General features: G+C 35.8%; 1 protein-coding gene across 4 annotated transcripts in view; it reads right to left on the bottom strand.

Annotated features, from left to right (window-relative positions):
- CADM2 (cell adhesion molecule 2) overlaps positions 1-21,998 on the bottom strand; it is a 1,085,741-nt gene that overhangs the window by 243,472 nt on the left and 820,271 nt on the right. For all 4 annotated transcript variants that reach the window (XM_007986176.3, XM_038002402.2, XM_038002403.2 and 1 more), the window contains one exon: positions 13,570-13,719. In XM_007986176.3, the coding sequence (XP_007984367.1) occupies positions 13,570-13,719 (150 nt within the window). The remainder of the gene's footprint in view (positions 1-13,569; positions 13,720-21,998) is intronic.

The raw sequence follows: 21,998 nt of genomic DNA, 5'->3' as shown, positions 1-21,998 counted from the left end.
ATACAGAAAAATAACTGAAGAAAATCAAGTGAATGCATTGAAAAGTAGCTATTATTCAACATATAACCACAATAAATTCATAATTTAATATTTTCTAATTAGTATTGCCTTAGAGTGACTGGGTGTATTTTTGTCCTTTTTTGTTTATATTTTTGTGTACTTCAGTCAATATTTCCAAATTTCCTTGTAAAAAGCCTTTTGGTATTAAAAGCTGTAGTATTTTGTATGGACGCCCATGCAATGATATTTGAAAAATACAAGTTTCCCATTCATTTTGTACTTGATGCTAAAATTATTTTCATAAAATATTTATTCTATTAAAAGAAAATACCCTACATAGAGTCGATACATTGAGACCATTTATTAGGATCATCATTGATTGCAGACAATTTACGTTGGAGCCTGCACATTGTACATTATAAATTAGAGTTATTTCCTGGCTCAGGGTACATACACTCCTGACTGTAACTCAAAGCACAGTAAAGGCACCTATTATAAGCTGAACCAATCTTTCTCTCTCCTGGAGTGTTGAAACTGGAACAGAAAAATACAAAATACAGTGGCCTCTAAGTCTAAGTTTCTACATATAATAAACTTTAGGTTGGTGCTCTAGAGCTAAGTTTACTCTTGCCTCAAACTAAAAAAAGAAGAAAAAAGCTCCATTTCCAAAATATAGATTCACTATAAGGGAGCGCATCACTCTCTAAAAGTCTGATGCAAACACATATATGTGTATGTGTATATATGTGTCTTTTAACTTTATACCTGTTTAATAGATTATTTTAAAATGAAAAAAAAAAAAAGAAAAACACAGAACAGGAAAAACACTAAAAATTAAACAGTAAACTTTAAATAATACATCTTATCAAAAATACATTTTGTTGTTATGGATCAAAATTATGTGCTTAAAAATAGAATTGAATTTGGCTGTTATACACAAGTGGTTTTCTGATATTGTTAAGATTTTCCTATACATACTAAGGAATTATAGTAATAATTCTATTTTGAAATTTACTTTAAGAATGTTAGAATATCTTTACCCTGAACTTTGCTGAAGTTGCTTATCAGCTTAAGGAGATTTTGGGCAGAGATGATGAGGTTTTCGAAATATACAATCATATCATCTGCAAAGAGAGACAATTTGGTTTCCTCTTTTCCTATTTGAATATGCTTTATTTCTTTCTCTTGCTTCATTGCCCTAGTCAGAACTTCCAACACTATGTTGAATAGGAGTGGTGAGTGAGGCCATCCTTGTCTTGTGCTGGTTTTCAAAGGAAATGCTTCCAGCTTTGGCACATTCAGTATGATATTGGCTGTGGGTTTGTCATAAATAGCTCTTATTATTTTGAAATATGTTCCATCGATACCTGGTTTATTGACAGTTGTTAACATGAAGGGCTGTTGAATTTTGTTGAAGACTTTTCTGCATCTATTGAGATAATCATGTGGTTTTTGTCATTGTTTCTGTATATGTGATGGATTATGTTTATTGATTTGTGTATGTTGAACCAGCCTTGCATCCCAGGTATGAAATTGACTTGATTGTGGTGGATAAGCTTTTGGATGCGCTGCTGGATTCCATTTGCCAGTATTTTATTGAGGATTTTCACATCGATGTTTTTCAGGGATATTGGCCTGAAATTTTCCTTTTTTGTCATGTCTCTACCAGGTTGTGGTATCAGGATGATGCTGGCCCCACTAAATGAGTTAGGGAGGAGTCCCTCTTTTTCTATTGTTTAGAATAGTTTCAGAAGGAATGGTAACAGTTCCTCTTTGTACCTCTGGTAAAATTCGGCTGTGAATCCATCTGGTCGTGAACTTTTTTTGGTTTGTATGCTATCCATTACTGCCTCAATTTCAGAACTTGTTATTTATTCAGGGATTCAACTTCTTCCTAATTTAGACTTGGGAGGGTGTATGTGTCCAGGAATTTATCCATTTCTCCTAGTTGTTCTGGTTTATTTGCATAGAGGTGTTTATAGTATTCTCTGATGGTAGTTTGTATTTCTATAGTATTCCTATAGAATATTCTATATACCTGCATAGGCATAGAATATTCCATATTCTATAGAATGCTAAAGAATAGAAGTTTGTATAGAAGTATTCTATAGAATATCAGGATAGAAGTTTGAATAGAATTCTATAGAATAGAATATAGAACACTATAGAATTCTATAGAACTACTACTTCTATAGTATTCCCTGATGGTAGACGGTATTTCTGTGGAATCAGTGGTGATATTTCCTATATCATTTTCTATTGCATCTATTTAATTCTTCTCTCTTTTCTTCTTTATCAATCTGGCTAGCAGTCTATCTATTTTGTTGATCTTTTCAAAAACCACATCCTGGATTCATTGATTTTTGAAGGTTTTTTTCGTGTCTCTATCTCCTTCAGTTCTGCTCTGATCTTAGTTCTTTTTTGTCTTCTGCTAGCTTTTGAATTTGTTTGCTGTTCCTTCTCTAGTTCTTTGAATTTTTATGTTAGAGGTGTCAATTTTAGATCTTCCCTGCTTTCTCTTGTGGGCATTTATTGCAAAATCAATGTGCAAAAATCACAAGCATTCCTATACACCAATAACAAACAGAGAACCAAATCATGAGTGAACTCCCATTCCCAATTGCTACTAAGAGCATAAAATACCTATAAGGTATGTGAAGGACCTCGTCAAAGAGAACTACAAACCACTGCTCAAAGAAATAAGAGAAGTCACAAACAAACGAAAAAAAAATTCATGCTCATGTATAGGCATAATCAATATGGTGAAAATAGCGAGACTGCCCAAAGTAATTTTATAGATTCAATACTATTGCCATCAAACTACCACTGACTTTCTTCACATAATTGGAAAAAACTACTTTAAAGTTCATATGGAAACAAAAGAGAGCCCTCATAGCCAAGATAATCCTAAGCCAAAAGAACAAAGCTGGAGGCATCACACTACCTGACTTCAAACTATACTATAAGTCTACAGTAACCAAAACAGCATGGTACTGGTACCAAAACAGAAATATACACCAATGGAACAGAACAGAGGCCCCAGAAATAACACCACATATCCAAAACCATCTGATCTTTGACAAACCTGGCACAAACAAGCAATGGGGAAAAGATTCCATATTTAATAAATGGTGTTGGGAAAACAGGCCCATATGCAGAAAACTGAAACTGGACCCCTTCCTCACACCTTATACAAAAATACAACTCAAGATGGATTAAAGACTTAAAAAAAAGACCTAAAACCATAAAAACCCTAGAAGAAAACCTGGGCAATACCGTTCAGGACATAGGCATGGGAAAGACTTCTGTGTAAAACATAAAAGCAATGGCAAGAAAAGCCAAAATTGACAAAAGGGATCTAATTAAACTAAAGAACTTCTGCACAGCAAAAGAAACTCTAATCAGTGCGGACAGATAACTTACAGAATGAGAAAAAACATTTGCAATCTGTCCATCTGACAAAGGGCTAATATCCAGAATCTATAAAAACTTAAACAAATTTATAAGAAAAAAAAAACAACCCCATCAAAAAGTGGGCAAACCATATGGAGAGAAACCTCTCAAAAAGACACTTATGCAGCCAACAAACATGAAAAAGGCTCATTATCACTGGTCAATAGAGAAATGCAAATCAAAACCACAATGAGATACCATCACACGCCAGTTAGAATGGCGATCGTTCAAAATTCAGGAAACAACAGATGCTGGAGAGGATGTGGAGAAATAGGAACGCTTTTACACTGTTGGTGGGAGTGTAAATTAGTTCAACCATTGTGGAAGACAGTGTGGTGATTCCTCAAGGATCTAGAACTAGAAATACCACTGGACCCAGTAATCCCATTACTGGGTATATACCCAAAGGATTATACATTTATTCTACTATAAAGACACCTGCACACGTATGTTTATTGCAGCACTATTCACAATAGCACAGACTTGGAACCAACCCAAATGTCCGTCAATGATAGACTACATAAAGAAAATGTGGCATATATACACCATGGAATACTATGAAGCCATAAAAAAAGGTGAGTTCATGTCCTTTGCAGGTACATGGATGAAACTGGAAACCATCATTCTCACCAAACTATCACAAGAACAGAAAACCAAACACTACATATTCTCACTCATAAGTGGGAGTTGAACAAGGAGAATACATGGACACAGGGAGGAGAACATCACACACTGGGGCCTGTCGTGGGGTGGGGGGATAGCATTAGGAGAAATACCTAATGTAGGTGATGGTTGATGGGTGCAGCAAACCACCATGGCACACGTATACCTAAGTAACAAAATTGAACATTCTGCACATGTACCCCAGAACCTAAAGTATAATAATAAATAAAAATAAAAAGGAATGTTAGAATATCTTAAATTCCCATGGTGTCTATGCTGATCCTGATTAAAGACGATTTAACATGGAGACACTTGTCACCAGAAATCACTATGTCACCAAGATATCAGGCCCGGTGCAGTATATTGTTACTCTTTATATTTGACAAATGGTACATAGTTCAGTTACAATGACTTCAAAGGAATTCACTTTATCAAAAAAGTCTGTTTTCAGTCATGAATATTTTCAAGTAGAATTATTTTTTTCTAGGCTCATGAAGGATAATTTTATCAACTACTTACTCATTTTGCATCTCCTGGAATAGTTTATTATGCAACAAGTAAAATTACAGTTACTTACCTGCAGATTGCTTGATGTAGTAATTTCCCTTGTCCTATATCCCTTCCACCACACCCACATATAGATGGTATGTGACAACTTGCCACTTGAGGCCAAAATCCATGTTTTATTTATTTTAGTATTCTCAAAGCCCAGCATATTTCCCAAGACATAACAATATTTCATAGATATCCATGCAATTGAACCGAAATTGTGACTTGGAAATCTTTCAAATATGCTTAGATGTGCACAGATTGACACTTGTTTAGTGAAGCCTGCCTTCCTTGAAAGCTCCTAATTCTCAAAATGGAGAATCTGAAGTATCACCAAAAAAAAAATAATAATAAATAAAAAACAAAAAATAAAAAAAAAATCAAGGCATTTTCCAGGAAAATGGTCACTCTTTGCATTATTTATTCCTTTGTTTTTGGAGAGGAAAATATATACACAATGGTGGTGACTATCTACTCAGTCTGAGTCTAGACAGTTCGTCATCCCATTTCTACTGCCACGACCATCTAAAATGATACTCCCAGATGATTTTAAGTCATTGCAATCATTGTTGACCATGTGCTAATTCTGTATGTCTTACCAACTTATAAATGTACTTACAAAATATGTACCTAGAAACATACATGATTAAAAGATAACGGAAGCCAAATTTTCATCAGAACATGCTTTCTTTCCAGCTGCTCTATTCAACATGAAATAGGCTCCTCAAATATCAGTGAGCTGCCGTAACTGCAGACAACTTAGCATGGTGCCCATCACACAGCAGATGACCAGCAAATATTTGTTGAATGATAAAATAAATACATAAATTCATCATTAGAAAGTAGAATAAAACTGTTCAGTGTTTGTTAAAATAATCTTTCTCTCTGTAGGGTTTTAGTAAAATATATGTTTACAAACAACAATGGGCAACAACTCTCGAAAGGACTTAATTCAAGAATTCAGTCATTTTTACATGGTCATCAGAACTTAGTTGTAGAAAATGTCACTTTTATTTCAAAAACTATTGCAGAAAGATTATCAAAAGTAGGCATATAATTTCTCTAAAATATAATATCAAACATGGAAATTATCCTGATTTTGATGTCCAAAAATTAAAATTTGTGGAAATAATTGAGGCATGCATATGTTGCTTTGAATGTCAACATTTCAGTCTTGATGCTTCTAGCTTAACGTGTTATGTCATGTAACCACTAAAATGTATAGCCTATAGTATCATTATTTAAAATTGCTGGACTCAAAATGCACAGGCCTAAATAAATAAATGTAATAATTATACAATCCACAACTAAAGATTTTCTTTATGTTCAGAAAATTTCCAATAATGGCTTCATCTTTAGCAAAAGTAGGGTTTAAATATGAGACAAAATGTTTTGAACAGATTAATCAGAAAGAGTGACTTTGAAATACAGAACCAGAAACTATGATTCACACAGAAAAAAAAAAGAAGAAGAAAGGAAAGAAAGAAAGAAAGGAGGGAGGGAGGGAGGAAGGAAGGAAGGAAGGAAGGAAGGAAGGAAGGAAGGAGGTCTTTTTCAGCATAATGAAGCACGAAGTGAATTGAGCTTGTTGTAAGAAAACTCAAGTTTCTCTTTTTTTTGAGACAGGATCTTGCTATGTTGCCCAGGCTGTATTGGTTCACTGCAACCTCTGCCTCCTGGGTTCAAGCAATTCTCCTGCTTCAGACTCCTGAGTAGCTGGGATTGCAGGTGCACACCACCATGCCTGGCTAATTTTTGCATTTTTAGTGGAGATGGGGTTTCACCATGTGGACCAGGCTCATCTCAGACTCCTGACCCAAACTCAAACCACCTGCCTCAGCCTCCCAAAGTGCTGGGATTACAGGTATGAGTCACCTCACCTGGCCAGAAAACTCAAGTCTCTTCATTGCTTTGTCATTTACTACTCAAGTTGTTTGCACATGTAAACCTCAGTATCTTTATATATAAAATAGGAATGCCTGCTGTATAGTAGTGTTGAGAACCCAAAGAGAAAACGCATACATGCTGAATGTTATCTAATAACTTTACTGTATAACTATAAGCTATCATTAATTTCACATTTTTATTGTACAGATATATAATAGCTGCATTTTTAAAAGAAAACAAAAAGAAGAGTAATGGTAGCCAAATGTAATACCTGCTTTACTCAGTGAATCTTTAATAAAGCCTGTCAAGTTGATTGATAGCAGCTGGGGAGATATACAGTCAGGTGGCATGGATTGGCATAGAGCCAGGAGAACCTGTACCTCCAATTCTGGTTCATCTCATTTTTCTTCTCTTTATCGGTCTTAGTTTTAGGACACTTTACTCATGTTTTTCCTCTTCCATTGTTCCCAGTATTAGTGTAAAATTATCAGCAGAATATCTGGCTAATTAACACCAATGATTTTAAGCTATGTCTTTAATAGATTTTTATTTCGATTTCTGTAGGAAATGTTTAAGGATTATTTTTAGAAAATTTAAGTAGAAATATTGAGAAGAAAATCACAAAAAAGTCATGTATTTTACATTTTTTATATAAAAACACAAGCACACAGAGATGTATCTGTTGAATGTGTGTGTTATGGGCTCCTGGAGATGTTCGTTCAAAGTATTTTTGTCAATAATAGGAAGGAATTGAAGTGTTCTTTCCTGAGCATTAAGTGATCAGATTGTGCTACTTCAATTGTTTTTTTTTTTTTTTTTTTTCACCTGCAAAGAAACAGACACTACGATCTAATTGATTGTTTTTTCCATTGCCAAATACCACACAGCATTTATGTGGTGTTTCAATGACCTCTACTCCCCACTTGCTCTGTCTCCCTGTACCCACTCTCTTCCAAATGCTTATCAACTATTTATAACAGAGGTGCTCAGATTTGTGTAAAACGAAAGAGAAGAGGATTATAACAAGTGAATGTTGCCTTAGCTACGTCTATTCTAGATCTCTCTGACCCATAAGGATCTATAAATTTTCCTCTTGATTCTTCTTTTCTATTTAGGTTTTGCAGATTCTTAAGTATTATAAGACTTCATACTTAGGCTGTGCAGAAATGAAGTGGAATTGTAATTGAGTTTCTACGTTGTAGGCTAATGATTTCTGATTTTGGGGTGCACACAAAGCAGACAGGGAACTCGTTAAAATACAATTCTGGTGCAACCACCAGTAATGGGGTGTCAATGAACACCTTTTATTACTCTGCTGGTTGGTGTCAGAGGCAGAATTGAAATTCAGATCTAACTCTCTGTCTCCTGTGTCACAATGTCCCGTTTAAAGCTATACAATTTAAACAGTAAACAAGAATCATTTATTGAATATTTGATGCATGTTTTTATGATGGCCTAAGGGCTTTCTCAGTTAGAAACCACATATTTTACTAGCCAAGGCTGGAAATGGACAGGGTCTATGATGACATCTGATGAGTGAATCAGCATCTAGAATTGTGCTTTCCAAAATAGTAAGTACTGGGCATGGGAGGACATTGAGTACTTGAAATATGGCTAGTGTGGCAGAAACCAAATTTTTAAATTTTACTCTATTTTAATTAATTTATATCTAAATATCCACACGTGACAACCAAATTGTTCAGCTCAGCCCAGATATGGAACATTCCCATCATCGTGGAATGTTCTCTTGGACAATGCTGACTATAACGTATCCTTCTGTCTTATTTTTATTTTTATTTTTTGGAGATGGAGTTTTGCTCTTGATGCCTAGAGTGGAGTGCAATGGTGCAATCTCAGTTCATGGCAACCTCTGCCTCCACGGTTCAAGTGATTCTCCTGCCTCAGCCTCCCAAGTAGGTGGGATTATTAGCGTCTGCCACCACGCTCGGCTAATTTTTGTATTTTTAGTAGAGATAGGGTTTCGCCATATTGGCCAGGCTGGTCTCAAACTCCTGACCTCAGGTGATCCGCTTGCCACAGCCTCCCAAAGTGCTGGGATTACAGGTTTGAGCTACCATGCCTGGCCCTTCTGTCTTAATCTATGTATATCTTCAACAGTTTGAAATGATATGCTGCTCTTTAATAAAAGTCAGCTGCCAAGATCAATGGCAGAGGCTGCCCAGGTTACATTTAAAATGACGTGGCATCCAGATGCCATTGCTCTCAGGAATATTTCAGTTAAAATCAAGGCAAAAGCTACACCTGGATTCTAAGTTCTTCACTAGCAGACATTAGTTGAATGTCTGTGGAAAAATATCCTTGATTGTTTGGTCTTATTTTTTTCATTCATCAATGGACACAAGCTACTGATCACATTAAACATGGTAAGAAGTTGTAAAAGCCTGAATTTGCTGCCTTCATCTTTATTTTACCTCAATTAGAAATATGACAGTATTAGTTTCACCTTAGCCAATTCCCCCACTAGACACCTATCTCCCCTGGGAAGAGATTCCTGAATATTCACTTTTTGTTGTTGTTGTTGTTTTTCAGGCCGAGTCTCATTCTATCACCCAGGCTGGAGTGCAGTAACAGGATCTCGGCTCACTGCAAACTTCGCCTCCTGGGTTCAAGCAATGCTCTTGCCTCAGCCTCCCGAGTAGATAGGATTACATGAATATTCACACTTAAAGTCTCTGACAGAGACCCCTAGGAAAGGGGGTTCAGCCTAATTCTCCTTTACTTGATTTGACTGACCACTCACAGCATATTTCAGTAAATAAATCCATGTAAACAAGGCTTTTCCAACTCTAACATGACATGTGTGCTGCTATCCTGAGTTTTTCGTTCATAACTGGGACCCTTGGAAAATTACACTTCCAGATAGCATGAAATGCTACCCAGGATGCCTCTTGGAGCTCACAGTGGCAGTAGCAATTGTTGTGAGGCAGTGATCAGCACTTGTTCTTTTTCTGAGCTGTTTGTCCTTCCTCCCTCCATCCGTCCTTCCCTCCCTCCTTCCCTTTTTTTCTTCCTTCCATGCTCAGTAACGTTTATCAATACATAAATCCAAGCTCAAGGGTGCAGAACTCTTGAGGGAGTTGACTTGCCTAAACCCAAGTGTCTCAATAACAGCTGCATTTTATAATCATCTGAGATATAATTAAAATATTCTGATACTGCATACCCTGAAAGACTGTGTTTGGAAAGTCTCGCAAGTGATTTTACTGTGTAACTAGGGCTAAGAACCACTGACAACATAATCTGAGACAGAAAGAAGAGTGGGGCTAAAGATGAAGCTTTAACAGTAGCAGCCACATGTAGGAGATGGTATAATCAATGACACAGACAACACATTCCTTTCCTTTTCTCTCTTGCTCTCATGTGCTGTCTTCACTAGTACAATATGTGTGCGTTACTATGGTCTAACCCATGCTCACCTTCTTCACTTAGTCTCTGGTATAACTTGGAATGCTTGCTTGCTCAAGATAAGCCTTAAAATTGGTGAGTGTTAGACAGGCAAATGCAGATTAAAAGATCATGTGTGGAAAACCATGATATGGAATCTTTTAAAATGGTTTTGATTTCAAACTCTTGCATTTGATAGGTATTACTGTCTAAGAATCCCTTCAACTAAGATATCACATAGAAATTGAACCACTCTTGGGAACAGATGGTGAGGATGAAAAACGAAAAAAAAAAAAAAAAAAAAGAAGGAAATTGAACCACTGACATATGAGGGAATAGATATGTTAGATTGCCAAAGGATTTCTTTTCTTTCTTCAGTGCTTTCTGTTGTTTTACTGAAACTGATGTTTAGAACTACAATAGAGTTAGAAAAAACATAGTATCAAAAACAGAAACCTATCATACTAAAACACAAACACATACATAGGCTTTTTCCAACCCAGCTAAGCTATTACAACATCTGGGAAAGGAAAATTAAGTAAAGTTAGTCCAGGCCGGGCACAGTGGTTCACACCTATAATCCCAGAACTTTGAGAGGCCAAGGCAGGAGGATCGCTTGAGCTCAGGAGTTCCAGACTAGCCTGGATAACATGCTGAAACCCAGTCTATACAAAAAACACAAAAATAATTAGCTGGGCATGGGGGCATGTGCCTGTACTCCCAGCTAATCTGGAGGCTGAGGCAGGAGAATTGCTTGAACCAGGGAGGCGGAGGATGCAGTGAGCCAAGATCGTGCCACTGCATTCCCTGAGCAACAAAATGACACCCTGTCTCAAAAAAAAAAAAAAAAAAAAAAAACGCGCATACTTCAGCAATTCATAGAACTGGTGTATTTATTATTTCAAGGCAGTGTAAAGATGCAGGAATATATTACCATATTTCCCAAATATGGCGTGATTTTTTTTTCTCCTCATAATGATCCCTCAGAAAAGAGGAGGTTGCCTTATATTCAAGCCTTTACAAATCCTTTATGACAAGTTGCTCTCCGTTTCCTCCAGGAAAGATATATTAGCTTTAAATATCCCAAATCAATTCTAGTTTTCTAGTTTTAGATGCTTTTTAGAAGATAACTTGTTGAATCACTAAAAGCGGAAGCAAGGACATTTCATATAGATTTTGTCTTTGTGCCTGAGGATTTGACCTCACAATTGGAGATGTCACTGTAAACACGACTCTTTAAAATCTCCTTGAAAGCAGTGCAAGAGTTGCTATAAAGTGGAGATTGTCATTACACACCTGTGGGATGAATGAACAACAACAAAAAATGTTCTAATATTATAAAAGTTTATAGTTGCCGCTAGGGACAAATTTCTTGTTGACAGTGTGCTATGCTTTCAAAAACTGGTAATAAGCAAGATTGTTTCATTAAACACAGGGATGGAAAAAAGTAATATTTATAAATTAATATTTTTCCATATTACATTAAATACGTATGTATAATCAAGTTGACAAATTAAATAGTATAAGAGTACATTTAGTTGTTTAATGAACATTTCTAAAAGTCTGTTTTTTTAGAACATTTTCTTTGGCTTCAGTTTTAAGCAAATGAGACATTTCCTTAAAATTGGCACCACCTTAGAGCTGAGCATATAGTTTAATTATTTATTTACTAATATTTGTAATCAATTAATACTAAAAGCAAAAACAGGTTGTTTAATATCTGTGAGTGACTTTGTGTACGTATTTAATTTTTTTAACTAATAGAACTTCATTTGTTTGAAAGAAAACTAAAAACTGTAAATTAAATCTCTTTCTAAATAATAAAGTTCTACTGGAGTATTAGGTATTAACCCTCCATGACAGTAAATTTTATATTAACTGTCGATATGTTAATAATTTTATATTAAATGTCAATATGACTGGGCCACAGTTCCCAGAGGTTTGGTTAAACAATCATCTAGATGTTTCTGTGAAGGTGTTTTTTTAGATGAGTTTAACATTTAAATTAGTAGACTTTGAGTAAAGCAGATTATTCTCCGTAACGTGGATAGGCCACACTCCATCAGTGGAAGTCCTTATGAGAAAGTGTGAAGTCCTCTAAGTCCCCTATAGAAGAGGAGATTCTCCCTGACACTGCCTCTGGACATGAGCTGCAACACAATCTCTTTGGGTCTCCAGCCTACCAGCCTGCCCTGTATTTTTCAAACTTGCCAGACCCCAAAATTACTTGAGCCAATTTATTAAAATAAATATCGATCAATCGATCTACCTATCATCCATCCATCTATCTATCTATCTATCTATCTATCTATCTATCTATCTATCTATTCATCTATTCGTTTTGTTTCCCTGGAGGACCCTAATGCTTCCTCTATCTCTGGTTCATTTTTCTGCATAGCACTTGTCCCCTTTCAATGTCCTATAAAATGAATTTCATTTGCATGTTTCTTTATTGTCTGTCTCCTCCACTAGACTGTATTTCCCAAAAAGGCAGATACCATTAACTTTCTGCTCCCTAATTTTAATGCCTGGTACAAAGGGACTCTCAATAAATATTTATCAAATAAATGAATTAGATACTTCATCTGTCCTTCATTATATATTTAATATTTAAAACAAACTAAAGATTTCATTTTAAATCTAGAGTACATCAAAGAAGAAAAATCATAACAATGAACAAATACAATGAATACATATTAAAGGTGGACTGAGCACATTTATTAGACTGTATGTGATATTTTAATTGTTTAAATGGAACTGATTTGAAGTTATCTTACTATTACCTACACAGATTCATTAAAAAATGTATTAAGACTAATAGCCAATTTTAAGAATAAGAACAGCTAATATATAAATAGTTATTTATATCCTATATAATATAAATGTATCTTAAGCAACAGTCCCATATTTTCATTACAGTTATGAACTCACTTTTTCATCTAATAATGGATGAAGGCTTAGATATTTGGTGTACATTTTTAGTTGTTTGCTTGAATTATGTAACATGAATTTCCTTTGTTCTCTGGGAATATTTCATCAAAATCTATTATCCAGTAAGAAGCTGAAATTAGTTAATGAAGTCCAATTCAACTTTTAAAAATACAGCTTCTTTCTTAATTTCAGTTTATTTTGGAAACATGAAATACTTCAACATTATGTGAATCATTTTTACAATTTTTACTTTCAGAGCAAATTCATGAACATAAAATCATTAAACTTTCCGAAATTATATTGTATCTTCCAAACATATAAAACTGATTTTCATTAAAATAATATATTATCAGGAGAAAGAAAAAAAAACTCAAACTATACACAAAACAGCTACAAGAGTGAGAAAATATGCTATCTAGAAAGAAAATGGTTGTTAAGAGAAGGTATAAAACCATTTTTGAAACAGAATTAAAAGTGTTTATTTTATTAAAAAGTTGACATAGGTTATCTTTGGTGTTTATGACTTGCAAACTAAAGTATTTAATATTTAACATGTTTAAATACAAGCAGCAGCAGTTTGGTAATCAAAAGGAATAATTTGAATCATCTCAGAAAAGTAAATTTATTGTAATTAGGATATTTTAGAATACGATTAAAACATTTGAAAGAAAATGTATTCACCTTTCTTGTCATCGAAGTACAGAGTCTGTTGAGCTGGATTTGACCACTGGAGGGAGGTGTTATCATTTTGATCAACCCTGCAGGTCAAAATTGCAGTTCCGCCTTCAACAACAGTTACATTCTGTGTCAGTGGAAACTGCCCTTGGCTGCCTAAAAGGGGATTTAAAAAAATGTTGATTAAATGAAAGTCATAAAATGATTAACTGCCCAAAATCTACACTGGCCTTAACTTCTCATGCAAAATAAAATTTCAAACAACCAAACAACAACAAAACTATATATTACAAAAGACAGAAAAATAATTGAAAATCTTCAGAGAACAACAGCATTGACATATAATTAAGACTCCTTTGTACTCCCTACATGTTCTAGGAAACTTTTTTTCTCCTAGGCATACATAAAGATTTATATTCAAATAGTAATATTATAATTATTAATTTCCCTAGGCTTTGCATTAGTAAATATGGTACTAGACTTGGTCATTGTTGAAGATAAGGCACTGAAATAATTTTGGATAAGTTGAACTCTCTAGAGCAGTAGAGGAAGCATAAAATACTTCCCTGGTAGCTTTTGTAATCCTGAATAAAGTTTTTGAAATATGGATACTAAAACTTTAGATTCAATTTCTGATAAAGGAAATCAAAAAAAGAATCCCACTTAACTAGGTTTTCTTGTAGAGTTAGCTCTTTTTAGAAATACATAATGTATTGTATAAAACAGTGGGAGTACTCTTTGAAAAGCATAGGATATCCATTCAAGTTTTAAATGATTAATCCTAGGTGATACAGGTTAATACCCTTCTTTGTTCCTTTCTGTAGTTTCTTTTCTCCAAGTAATACATATTTATTTTATAATCAGAAAATACATATTTTTAAATGACCCTTGTTAATTTGGATATCATCAGTATGTAATCAAGGTTTTGCTCTTCCTAAGCATTTCACTAATTTATTAAAGTAATTAATGTAACAAATGTACTTAATAAGTGCAATTCTAATAGTTTAAACAAAATTTATGCACATGGATACATAATACATAAATTTCTCTTCAGCAAGATGATCTGAAGATAAACTCTGCTAAGTCTGATAACCATGATTAACATGGGTAAGAATGACTTTCTAGAACCAGGTTAAAATATTATTGTGTAAGCAAGGTAGTTCATTAAGTCAAGGATAATTTACATATGCAAGAACACTGTAATGACTTAATCACATCCATGAAACGTATTTCCTTTTTCTTCTTTAGTTTTGTAATGATTTGATAATTACTACAAGCACTACTTGAGGTTATGCTGGAACTATTGGCATAAGAATCTTATTAGCGGGGATTCCCGGGCCAGATGGCCAAACAGGAACAGCTCCGGTCTGCAGCTCCCAGTGAGACCAAGGCAGAAGGCAGGTGATTTCTACATTTCTAACAGAGATACCCAGTTCTTCTCACTGGGACTGGTTAGTCAGTGGATGCAGCCCATGGAGGGCAAGCAAAAAGTAGGGTGGGGTGTCACCTCACCCAGGAAGTGCAAGGGGTCAGGGAACTCCCTCCCCTAGACAAGAGAAGGCGTGACTAACTGTGCCATGAGGGATTGTGCTATCCAGCCCAGATACTATGCTTTTCCCATGCTCTTTGCAACCCACAGACCAGGAGATTCCCTTGGGCGCCTATACCACAAGGGCCCTAAGTTTCAAGCACAAAACTGGGCAGGCATTTGAGCAGACACTGAGCTAACTACAGGAGTTGTTTTTTTTTTGTTTTGTTTTTGTTTTTGTTTTTGTTTTGTACCCCAGTGGTGCCTGGAACTCCAGCAAGACAGAATTGTTCACTCCAATGGAAAGGGGGCTGAAGCCAGGGAGCCAAGTGGTCTTGCTTAGTGGATCCCACCCCCACGGAGCCCAGAAAGCTAAAATCCACTGACTTGAAATTCTCGCTGCCAGCAGAGCAGTCTGAAGTCGACCTGGGATACTCAAGCTTGCCATTACTGATGCTTGAGTAGGCAGTTTTCCCCTCACAATGTAAACAAAGCCTCCAGGAAGTTCAGACTGGGGTGGAGCCCACTGCAGTGCCAAAAATCCTCTGTTGCAGACTGCCTCACTAGATTCTTCCTCTCTGAGCAGGGCATCCCTAAAAGAAAGGCAGCAGCCCTAGTCAGGGGCTTGTAGGTAGATAAAACTACTATCTTCCTGGACAGAGTCACTGGGGAAACAGACAACTGTGGGTGCAGCTTCAACAGACTTAAAAGTTACTGCCTGCCAGCTCTGAAGAGAGCAGTGGATCTCTGAGTACAGTGCTTGAACTCTGCTAAGGGACAGACTGCATCCTCAAGTGGGTCCCTGACACCCATGCCTCCTGAGGTGGAGACACCTCCCAGCAGTGGTTGACAGACACCTCATACAGGAGAGCTCCAGCTGGCATCTGTCAGGTGACCCTCTGGGATGAAGCTTCCAGAGGAAGGAGCAGCCAGCAATCTTTGCTGTTCTGCAGCTTCTGCTGGTAATACCCAGGCAAATAGAGTCTGGAGTGGACCACCAGCAAAATCCAGCAGCACATTAAAAAGCTTATCCACCACGATCAAGCCATCTTCATCCTTAGGATGCAAGGCTGGTTCAACATACCTAAATCAACAAATGTAATCCATCACATAAACAGAACCAATGACAAAACCCACATGATTATCTCAACAGATGCAGAAAAGGCCCTTGATGAAATCCAACACCCCTTCATGCTAAAAACACTCAATAAACTAGATATTCACGGAACATATTTCAAAATATTAAGAGCTACTTATGGCAAACCCACAGCCAATATCATAATGAATGGGCAAAAGCTGGAAGCATTCCCTTTGAAAACTGGCATAAGACAAGGATGCTCTCTCTCACCACTTCTATTCAACATAGTATTGGAAATTCTAGCCAGAACAATCAGGCAAGAGAAAGAAATAAAGTGTATTCAAATAGGAAGAGAGGAAGTCAAAGTATCCCTGTTTTCAGATGACATGATTGTATATTTAGAAAACTCCATCGTCTAAGCCCAAAAACTCCTTAAGCTGATAAGCAACTTCAACAATGTCTCAAGATACAAAATCAATGTGCAAAAATCACAAGCATTCCTATGCACCAATAATAGGCAAACAGAGAGCCAAATCATGAGCAAACTCCTATTTACAATTGCTACAAAGAGAATAAAACACCTAAAAATACAACTTACAAGGAATGTGAAGGACCTCTTCAAAGAGAACTACAAACCACTGCTCAAGGAAATAGGAGGGACACAAACAAATGGAAAAACATTCCACGCTCATGAATAGGAAGAATCAATATTGTGAAAATGGCCATACTGTCCAAAGTAATTTATAGATTCAATGCTATCCCCATCAAGCTACCACTGACTTTCTTCATAGAATTAGGAAAAAAAAAACTACTTTAAATTTCATATGGAACCAAAAAAGAGCCCATATAGACAAGACAATCTTAAGCAAAAAGAACAAAGCTGGAGGCATTACACTAACTGACTTAAAACTATACTACAAGGCTACAGTAACCAAAACAGCATGGTACTGGCACCAAAACAGAAATATAGACCAATGGAAAAGAACAGAGGCCTCAGAAATAATGCCACAAGTCTACAACCATCTGACCTTTGACAAACCTGATAAAAACAAGCAATGAAGAAAGGATTCCCTATTTAATAAATGATGTTGGGGAACTGGCTAGCCATATGCAGAAAACTTAAACTGGACCTCTTCCTTACACCTTATACAAAAATTAACTCAAGATGGATTAAAGATTTAAACATTAAGACCTAAAACCGTAAAAGCTCTAGATGAAAACCTAGACAATACCATTCAGGACATAGGCATGGGCAAAGACTTCACGACTAAAACACCAAAGCAATTGCAACAAAATCCAAAATTAACAAATGGGATCTACTTAAACTAAAGAATTTCTACACAACAAAAGAAACTATCATCAGAGTGAATAGGCAACCTACAGAATGGGAGAAAAATTTTGCCATCTATCCATCTGACAAAGGTCTAATATCCAGAATCTACAAGGAACTTAAACAAATTTACAAGGAAAAAAAAAACAAACAACCCCATCAAAAAGTGGGTGAAGGATATGAACAGACGCTTTCTCAAAAGAACACATTTATATGCATCCAATAAACATATAAAAAAAACTCATCATCACTGGTCATTAGAGAAATGCAAATCAAAACCACAGTGAGATACCATCTCACGCCAGTTAGAATAGCAATCATTAAAAAGTCAGGAAACAACAGATGCTGGAAAGAATGTGGAGATATAGGCCCACTTTTACACTGTTGGTGGGAGTGTAAATTATCTCAACCATTGTGGAAGGCAGTGTGGTAATTCCTCAAGGATCTAGAACTAGAAACACCATTTGACCCAGCAATCCCATTACTGGTATATAGGCAAAGGATTATAAATCATTCTGCTGTAAAGACACATGCACACACATGTTTATTGCAGCTCTATTCACAATAGCAAAGACTTGGAACCAACCCAAATGCCCATCAATGTTACAATGGATAAAGAAAATGTGGCACATATACACCATGGAATACTATGCAGCCATAAAAAAGGATGAGTTCATGTCCTTTGCAGGGACATGGATGAAGCTGGAAACCGTCATTCTCAGCAAACTAACACAGAAACAGAAAACCAAACACTGCATGTTCTCAGTCATAAGTGGTAGTTGAACAATGGAACATATATATGGACACAAGGAGAGGAACATCACACACCAGGGCCTGTCGAGGTACGGGAGTAATGGGAGGGATAGCATTCAGAGAAATACCTAATGTAGATGACGGGTTGATGGGTGCAGCAAACCACCATGGCACATGTATCCCTATGTAACAAACCTGCACATTCTGCACATATATCTCAGAACTTAAAGTAAAAAAAAAAAAAAAAAAAAAAAAAATTACAAACTTCTAAAACTCAGATGGTTTCTATTCAAAAAATAACAAGTTTTCTCCTAACTTTATAGAAGAGAATGTTTAATGCTATGCAACCAAAAGATTTTCCTAAAACTGGGCACTTGTGCTTTAGACAGGTAGTTTTCTTTTCTTTTCTTTTTTTTTTTACATGGATTCTCACTGTCTTGCCAAGCTGGAGTGCAGTGGCACAATCTTGGCTACTGCAACCTCCACCACCCAGGTTCAAGTGATTCTCCTGCCTCAGCCTCCCGAGTAGCTGGAACTACAGATGCCCACCACCATGCCCAGTTAATTTTTTATTTTTAGTAGAGATGGAGTTTCACCATGTTAGCCAGGATGGTCTTGATCTCTTGACCTTGTGATCCACCCATCTCAGCCTCTTAAAGTGCTGGGATTACAGGCTTGAGCCACCACAACTGGCCAGACAGGTAATTTTCTTATTGTGCAAATACAGGCTATTTGTGGCTCAGTAAATAAAATGCTTGATAACTGCTGTTCCCCCCTGGAAAAAAAAAAAAGAAAAGAAAAGAAAAGAAAAAAAAAAAAAGAATCTTATTACCCAGAAGCCTGTTGATTGGCACCATAAGAGACAGAAGACTCTGAAGAGGAAAATTTCTTTCCAGACCTAAATGACACAAGCATAGAGGTTTGTGACCACCTTACAAAATTAAGCCTATCACGTAAAAAATCTGGTATCAGAAGCTTTGTCTCTTCAATGCCAACCTCTCAGAGTCACTATGGCAACTACCCAGGATATCGCCCTGTAATTTTTAGGGTGGAGTTTTTAAATTGAGGTTAGGAGCTGTCTGGAATAAATTCCTTGATAGTTGACTGGAAAGTCAACAGGAGCCAGAGTGGGATGTGTTTTGCCTTCAGCTCAGAGGTGACCTCTAGCAAGGTGACATGGAGAACTATCAATCTTGTGAAGTGAGGTGAGGTGAAAAACCACATCAGAGAAAACATGAAGTAAGACAGAATGAAGAAATAATTACCAGAGATTAGGAGCTCACCAATATGAAGCTCCAAATGGTTTCAAAACACTTTTCTTGGGCCCCTGATATTGATGTAAAGCATCAATTGAGCAATCAGGGTGTTATTCTTTAAGTGATAAAAAGCACACAACTGCTAATAAAAATATACATAGTTCAGCCCAGATGACATTTTGATGATCAGCCAGTACATAAATAAGACTGTTTGCTTCTTTAAAGAAGTGGAAAAAGAGCAGTGATGCTTGCGAAAATCTCATCCACTACATTTACAAAACAATTTTCAAAACATTCCCATAAGAAAATATCATCCTTCTCATTTCACAGATGGGTACACTGACACTGGGAGGTGAAGTGATTTTTCCATGGTGAAACAAAGTCAATGAACCATTTGGAGTTTGTTCTGAAAGTTCAACATTTTTATTCTTATCTTTCCACAAAGGCTTTATCCCTGTTTGTTTAAATGTAAATTAGACAACAATGAAAACAAATGAGTCATCATTTAAAACTTCAAATTGGAAATTTAAATAAGATGTCAATATTAACTGTTCTCAAATATCTTATCCTCTTGATAACATATTTCTGATAACTAACTGTCCCTAAATATCTTATCTTATTGAGAACTTACTTTTATAATGTATTTTTTCTTGCTGGCCCATAGCCAAGAAAGAAACTAATGTTTGTAAGAGTCCTCTACATGCCAGATACTTAATATACACTAGTTTACCTATACCTTGTTCTTCCAGGTTGGAGATTAGAATAGCTTCCCTCCATCTTCTCTCTACATGTATTCTGACTTTGAAGTATGACTTTAGTTCCCTAGGACCTGCAGTCTAAAATCCCTGCAGTCAAATAACTTAGTTTTTCCCAATACAGAGCAAGCTTCTGTGGAGAATCTCCTAATCCTAAATGCCCTTGGGATATGTGGTTTCCAAAATCAATTCAAAAGCTTTGTTGAAGATAGTCAAAAGTCTCAAAGCTATGAATTGCCTTTTACTTCGGATTTTAACCTGAAGAGAGCATGAGTTAGCTGCTACTTTTATCTTTTAACTCTTCATGGTTCAAGATCTCCATTCAATCTTAGAGTCTTTCCAAAGAAATTACTAATTTTTCAAATTAGCAAAATCAGTATGGTACCAGGTAACCATAATTAATAATAATATATTGTATATTGCAAAATTGCCAAAATAATAGATTTTTAATGTTCTTATCACAAAAATAATGGTTAAGTTAGTGAGGTGATGAATATGCTATTTAGCTTATGGAATCTTTTTGTAATGTATGCAAGGATCAAAAAATCACATTGTATCCCAAAAACATGCAAAAGTATTTGTCCATTAAAATACATTTTTTAAAATTTAAAAATCTTAGCCTTAATTCAAGAATTACATAGATGTATTAGAAAACCTACTATGTGCCTTGCTTTGTATGAATCAACATCTGAAGGATGGGTAAAGAAAGAGAAGCTTACTAAGGAGTCTGCAAAGTAATTAGATACTTTAGGAGAGAGTTTAATGACCAGCAAGAAGACTGCCCGGATGGTACTGTATGGATCTTGTTTACCATCTGCAAGGATTTTTAACATACATTGGTCATATCATTGAGATCTTATTTTAAAATAATACTGGCTCTGGCTAAGCTCGCCACCATCCTAGATTTCAGAGGAGTCATTCGTATCAAACAAGCATATGACAAGATTTAAAAGAAACAAAACTTTCTCTTGGGAATCTTAGAAGCTGGCTACTTTTCCAAGAAAGTTACATTTATTATTTTCTTCCCCTCCTAGGGTTTACTTCCTCTTATCATTTGTGTAAATATCTCTCTGCCTTACTTAATTCTAATCTAATTAAGGTTATAGTAACAGGGACATCTTTTTTCTCTTTTAATCAGCTACACCGTTTACCATATTGTATAGTAAATAAGAGCTCTCAAAAGGCGTTCATCACCTAAAGTAAATGCATCATTTTAAAACAATGATTTAATCAGCTACACTGTTTACCATATTGTATAGTAAATAAGAGCTCTCAAAAGGCGTTCATCACCTAAAGTAAATGCATCATTTTAAAACAATGGTTGGCATTTGCAGGGGTCGTTTTGACAGTAGAATGACCAAGATAACTTAAGTTTCATGCATTTATTCAAGGTCAAGATGGAAGGGCAAAAAGAAAGACTAATTCTTCACTGAGAAAATATATGAAGATGGACTTCTGTGATTCTGAAAGTATTTTACCTTTCCTTCCTTGTCCAATCTATCTCGCATCAACATACACTTTAATAGAGACTTTTCAGTGGCCAGGAAAATAAGGTAAATTCAATTCTGACTAAACAACTGTGATAAAAGCTAAACACAGTTTATAGTCAAACATGTCAAAGGTGCATTTAGACATTTTACACCTATTTTTAATAAGTGAATGAACATTTGAAATCCAAGTAAAACTTGATAGGCTAGAGCTGGCTCACACCAGCTCCAGAGCATCAACTAGGTGC

Source organism: Chlorocebus sabaeus, chromosome 22 (assembly GCF_047675955.1).
Source record: "Chlorocebus sabaeus isolate Y175 chromosome 22, mChlSab1.0.hap1, whole genome shotgun sequence".
NCBI classification, from domain to species: domain Eukaryota; kingdom Metazoa; phylum Chordata; class Mammalia; order Primates; family Cercopithecidae; genus Chlorocebus; species Chlorocebus sabaeus.
Note: the sequence above shows the minus strand (reverse complement) of the source record. Positions and strands in the feature narration are given on the sequence as shown.